The 6672-nt window shown below is 40.4% G+C and overlaps 1 protein-coding gene across 6 annotated transcripts in view; it reads right to left on the reverse strand.

Moving 5' to 3' along the window:
* ATM (ATM serine/threonine kinase) overlaps window positions 1-6655 on the reverse strand; it is an 82319-nt gene extending 75664 nt beyond the window's left edge. For 3 of the 6 annotated variants that reach the window (XM_074860129.1, XM_074860128.1, XM_074860124.1), the window contains exons 1-5: window positions 6539-6655; window positions 4642-4743; window positions 4444-4556; window positions 1607-1752; window positions 1047-1211 (exon numbers count right to left, since the gene is read on the reverse strand). In XM_074860129.1, the coding sequence (XP_074716230.1) occupies window positions 1047-1211; window positions 1607-1752; window positions 4444-4556; window positions 4642-4713 (496 nt within the window). In that variant the 5' untranslated portion in view covers window positions 4714-4743; window positions 6539-6655. The other 3 variants (XM_074860125.1, XM_074860130.1, XM_074860131.1) reach the window with 3 other exon arrangements.
* Window positions 6656-6672: the final 17 nt, after the last annotated feature.

The following is a 6672-nucleotide window of genomic DNA, read 5'->3' on the forward strand; positions in this document are numbered from 1 at the left end:
AATGGCTCCATTTCAGTCATTCTGCTTTTCCAGTCCTTGGCAGGTTTTTTTCCCTCCCCTTTCTATCTCAGTACCACCATGCCCCTCTTCCGAGTTCTTTGCAGGCTTATTTCCATTCTGTAGTTAGGCAAGTCTCTTCAAGCTACGGATCAGAGTATTTTCTCATAAAATGCTGTTCAGAGATCCAAACTCTGACTTCAAAGCACTACACTATGCAAATAAAGATAGTAGTTCTCCACTTTCTCCAGAATTGCGCATGTAACATTCAACAACCTAGACTGTAAGACTTCTAATACTTTTTTTTTTCCAAATTACTGTTCTATTACCTCAACAAATGAAAACAGAACAGTTGAGAGCTTTGAACATGTCAGATGATTCAAAACACATAAACATTCTTCTGCATGCTAAATAAATCAACTGTCTTGAAGTCAAATCCAATCCTCTGAAAAGTGAAAAATTATGTTTGCATTTCCACTCATTCAGTTTGCATGCTATATTATTACCTAACTTTTTAATCTGTTTTTGTCTATTTAAATCTTGAGCTTTCCAGTTTTTCCTTTATATGCAATATGAGCATATAACAACACTGACTCAATGTCTTTTTAGGACCTTCATAAACCAACAAAACTCAAATAATAAAATTTAATAGTAATACATTAACTATATCAAAACTATACCAGCCAACACCTAGTAACTTGCCAACAACTGCACACCAGCACCAGTTTTACTGAGGCTATTTCCAGCACGCACATTCCACGGATTTACTACACATGTTAAGCCCTGTGGAGACCATGCATACATAACCTGATTGTATATAAGTACATATGTTTCAGCAATCAATAGACAAACAGTATGCAGAAAGAAAAAAATCAATTCCTAATCTTTGCTGCTTTGCTTATTTCAACTGTAAGCCTTCAAGGCTGACACTATTTTACTCCATGTTTTGTGTAGTACCTCCCACAACAGGGCATCAAGCAACCTAAAATGCATCTACACACGCTTCTATAACAGGAAAAGACATTTGTAAGTAGGCTTAAAAATGTTACCTGACCACTGCTGCTGGGATATCTCACACCAATATTTCCTTACTGAGAGGATATCCTTTAGGAGTATACTACTACAGTCAGATCCATAAGCAGCACAACTTGTTGGATCTCTTATAATTTCCGTGACATAAATCAGAAGTTCCTGACATTTCAGTCTGGGTCCTCCTACATGAAGGAACAACGTGAGACTGTAATTAACCCAAAGTGTGCCAAATAAATCTGTAATTAATTGTCTGTAAATGTTTACTTAAAAATAAAAAAAACCCTACAGTTCAGAAACTTTTCTATTAGGAATCATCTTCTTAAACTGTTTCTGAGAAAGAAATTACTTATGAGAGGATACATCAGGTATTGAATAATTAGAAAAAGGCACTGTGAACACCAACAAGGACAAAGAAGGGACACAAAGGACTGATTCACATGAAGATCTTTAAATTGTAAGCCCCTGGAAGTGAGCAAGATGAACCCTACCTTGGTAACTTACTTCAGAGTAAAAATTCAAAGATGAAAGCAAAGCACCAACACAAAACAGTAATTCTATATCAATATATATCACTGACTTTTATTAGCACATCTGATGAAATACTTGACCAAACTTCCAACTTCTTGCATCTTTTTCTGTCTGGTAGTTTGGGTTGAAGCAGATGCATTTGGTTTTGTCAGTTGCAGGTTTTTCATTTCTTTTTGGAAATATTTCTGCAAGACACTTCAAAAATAAAAGAGATATTAATTAAGGATCTGCATATTTATGACTAAAGTAAAATAGGTAAATGTTGTTTTAGCCTAGAATGTGAGTGCTTGTTCTTCTCACGATTCTAATTATCAAAGACTAAAACCAACTGAAATATATTACAGCTTAAGCACGATGGAAATAATCTATAAAAGGAGCTGTAAATTTTAAAGATAACCCAGAAGCAGCTTGAATAGGAACTAAACTTTCCTTTAAACTCTGCATAATGCTAAACATACTATTTATAATTAGGAAAAAAGGCACTGTTAAGTCTTTTTATTTATGCTGCAACATTATACAACAAAGTAAGTACTCTTCATTGTTTCTGTTGGGGAAAACCTTCAAGTCCTATTTCTTCATCATTTAGAATTAACATATGGATTAGATTTTAGATCTAAGAATAGATTAAACATTTCACTAGCTTTGTCACTGGCAATTGTTACAACTTGACCTGGACTAGGAGCCCAGGGAGTCATAAAGGTTTTGTGATCCCCCTGGGTTAAATTAAGGTGAAACAACACCAAACGACCGGTCAAAATGTTTTACTTGTGGTAGAAACAACTTAAAACTTGGAAAAGGATAGTAAGCCATGTGGCCTCTTATTGGTATATCTGTAAGAAAGAGAAGAAAGGAAGTAAAAGAAAAGGAAGGGAGAGAAAGAATTAAAGAATCCGGATGACCATCCCAGATTCCAGCGTTGTCTCAGGTCTGTTAATCTTGGGTGGTGGGTGCACATCCAGCAAAGTTTTCTGTGTCTTTTAAGTTCACCTTATTGGCTGATTAGCACACTAGACAAAGAGAGGCAGGTATTCCACAAACTCATTTGCATGAGAGAAGAGGAAAAAGTGGAGCGTGCGTGTTGAGGGGGAATGGGGTGCATTAACACTTTCATCCAATTGAGTCAGTAGTTGTCATCTCCCCCTACTATCTTACCTTTTCCCCAGTTTCTGCTTCTTGGGCAATTATCCAACTTTTGGCTACATCTGCTATGGAGTGGTTTTCTCTCTTAACAGTCTTCTAGCTCTTCTTCAAGGGTAGCAAGGCCTACATCATTTATCAAACTCATACATTAAAGTGTAGGCATTAACCCAAACAAATGGTTTCACTCAGTCTACATCTCCATCCTTCAAGGCTTATCTAGGGAATCTGAAAATACAACTGGGAGGGAGTGGAGCCATGCACCCTTGGCACATAATTCATTCCCTAGACTAACCACTAAGGCCACAACTTGTCCTTGAGGCTTTCCACATTGATGAATGTTTGAGGCATTAACTCCTTCAGTTCCTCACAGCAATTACTGTAGATTTTCTGGCCTACTATTTATATTCAGTTTAGTGAAAGGGCTCAAACCAATGAATTTCTGATTAAGACTAACCTGTGATGCATGAAAGTTTTGCTTGTGTTTGTTTCCCAAGGACTCCTCAACTGTTTTCCCTAGGCCTCTTTGTCTATCTAGACAAAAGTAAAAAGCTCCCTACAGGGAGCGGACTCAAAGCCTTCAATGGGCACTTGGGCAAACTAAGATAAGGGGAACTCGAACAAAAGGACACAGAGATACCATCTAAGGAGGATGATCTCACCGATTTAGGAAGAAGACACCTGGACTTTACCTCACAGCACATGCTCTGGAAAGAGCAGACACCGTGAAGACGACCATGTACTTCCCTCCACCACCGAAGCCCCTCACCCTATTTCTACTACGCATGCTCAGACTGTGTAAATGAATCCTGTGAACTCATTATCATAACACACCCCTTTTCAGGAAATCTAATGAATATGTATGATTTGTGTGTATGTAAACTGATGTCCCTTGCTAGTTCGTGGGAGCCCTTATGGTGGAGAATCCCCAGGGCGAGCCCAGCGCTGCTAAAAAAGAATACCTGCTTAACAGTTATATTGAATTCTGACTGTTAATTTCTTCGTTTCATTAGTGTCTATTTTTGTATTCCTCCTATGTATTCCTAATATAGTATTGGTCATCTCAAAAGCAACATATAAAATGTATTGAATACTTCTTATGGTATTTTTGGTACAGCTATGAAACAAGAACTACTCCAATGCTGTCCCATTAAAAAACATAATGGAAAGCTGACCAGACCCAGCCTATAAAAACTAATACTTCAGATGCACTTCTAACATGAAATTTAACACTGGTCCCAGCTGCTCTAAGAACTTATCACACTCATGCCCAGTCCAATCTTATAGTACACCTAAAGCAGATTGTATCAAAAATGGGTCTCCACAAACCTCAGCACAGCTTCTTTAATTCACAAGCCACCGTATTGCTACTGTTTCTTGAAGAACTCAGTAACACAAAAAATTCTAATGAGCTATCTATAATCTACATATGAACTATATGTTGAAAATCATATGCAGAGAATAATTTTCAATAAAAGAAAGTAACTATTATTTTTGCAAGGACAAACGACCAGCCAATTAATGATCAGTTTCCTAGCAGTTAAGTTTTCTGTATGTGGTAAGTGTTGCATTTTTGGCTATTTTACATTTACTTCCGTTAGAGACTGACATAAGTCATTTCTTTTTTACAAGCTAACATGGAGTCTAAACCAATCTGCAGAAAGATAAGCATTAAAATAGGCCCAATAAACAAAAGAATGATGTTCCACAAAAGAAAACTGCAACAATTCACAAAGAAGAAGAAACTACCTAAATACAGCATCCCAGTTGAGTTGTTTTCCTTGTTTAGAATCAGAATTCCGGTCCAGCTGGAGAACTGTTTCAGAATCACGGAGAAGTCGCTTGAAATTTTCAATTTCCTTCTGAAAGTGTATTTCAGGAAAAAGAATTATTAATGATTCTCTTCATTGCTAATTGAGGCACACACACCAAAATAAAAATGGTTACCCTTCGCTCCACAGCTTTCTCATTTTCAAGGCGCCGACAACAAATGAGCAGATCATGCAATGCAAGACTCATGGTTCAGTTTAACAGAAGAATCATTTGTATCTGTAAACAGAAGAAAAGGTTAAAATAGTCATTATTTTATTTAACACAGAGCAAAGTCAACCAGGCAAAAAATTGGGAATGCAATATATTAAAAATCCAGTATCAAATACAATCACAGAGTTGCTTCCCTGAAAAGTTAATTCGTATCTGGTTTAGTCTTATTGGTCACAAGACTGAAGCAAAGTTTCACGTCAAGAATATAATCTATTCCCACAGGCAACAGTCGTAAAGTGTAACAGCAGAGATCCCCTTCACATGACTGACTTCCTTTTTATGAGTGATAACAGAGTAGAGTTGGTCAGATAATATGGAGCAAAATTATACGACTAAAATGACACAGAGCTGAATACATTCAGGGAAACAGCACCAACTTTCAGTAACTAGCTGTTCGCAGCAGCTGTCTTACCCTGATGCTACCAGGAGGTTGCACTTTGAAGACTCTCTTCCTCTCTCACACCCTGCATTTTCATAGGTATGCACTATCACATTGACAAATCCCTCTGGACTCAACGTGTCAAAGGATGCTCAAGTATCAATCATAAGAGGAAACAACTTTTTCCTTCTGTTACCACTTAAAATTATGCCTCATCTCCTTCAACGGAGGTTGGAACTAGCTGGACCTTGCATTTCTGGTCTACATAAAGTTATGCTGATGGAGATCATGACAATGACATTGTATACAACTTCCATGTTTCTCCTTTTACACCTCTAAAGCAGACCCAAGAGAAACTGTCTAAAAAAGACAGAGACAAGTTGGAAGTAACTCCAAGCATATGCTGCTGAGGCTGCAATAAGCAACTGAGAACAGGCATTCATGATGCATAGCACTACATCTTGAGCACTTAAGTGAGAATATAAAAATACCCGTTTAGCCAAGTAAAACCTTATATATCTACTTCGGCTTAGAGTATATTTATTTCCTTTGGCTTCAGTCAAGATCAGGCTGGGACTAAGTACAATCAGAGATATGGTGATAGTGTTAGGTGTGCATGAAAAGGAAGATGTTGTAAGCAAGAAGGCTGGCTGTGCTGTACAACTGAACTCATTTAAGTGATGAAGTGTTTCTTTACTAACTTGCTGCTTTTGCTGAAAGAGAAGCAGAAAGGAAGAAGTAACTTTTTAAACACTAATGGCTTCTAAAATGCTGATGGGCTGAAAAATGATTCACTGAGAACTGTAGCAACACGTGTTGTATGTTGTAGGGACTGGGTATCAAAGGGGAAGTCAGTCCTCTCGTTTGTACCTAATGGTATTTCACAGCCATAAAAACAACATTGAAAAATCCCTAAAACTGAATCCATTCACTATTTCTCTTATTAGTTACATAGTTCTCCAACTATCACATTATGACCACGTTCATCCCTTATAAAAAAGTTACACATGGCAATGAAGGAACACATCCAAAAAAATTAAATCACGGAGAGGTGTTTACTGAGCAGCTGCTGAGGTGCTCAGGTACAGGCGTACAGGGTGTCACAACTAACGGGGGCCATCCTGCCGCTCCCACACGACGAGCTCCGGCTCTCCCACATCCCCACGAGGCCGCCCCCCGCGCCCGGCCCACACCACGCGCGAAGCCCCTCCGGGGCCCGCAGCCCGCCCAACCGCCGCCGCCACAGCGGCACGCCCGCCGCGCCCCGCCGAGCCGGGCCGGGCCCCTCACCTCAGCCGCCCGCGGGCGGCGGGGCTAAGGGCCGGGGTCACCACCCCCCCACCAGGACTCGAGCCCGGGCAAGGGAAGGCCGAGCAACCCCTCAGGGTGCGGGGCGGAAGGGGAGGGCAGGAGCGGGCCCACCTCCGAGCGGCCTGGCGGGCGGCGGGAGCCAGCCGAGGCGGGCGGCCGCCCCCTCCTCCCGGCAGCGCGGCGCGGCGCGGACCGGCGCGCGCGTACGGCGGCAGCGGGCGGACCTGGAAGCGGATACGCGGCAG

Source organism: Strix uralensis, chromosome 2 (assembly GCF_047716275.1).
Source record: "Strix uralensis isolate ZFMK-TIS-50842 chromosome 2, bStrUra1, whole genome shotgun sequence".
Taxonomy (NCBI): domain Eukaryota; kingdom Metazoa; phylum Chordata; class Aves; order Strigiformes; family Strigidae; genus Strix; species Strix uralensis.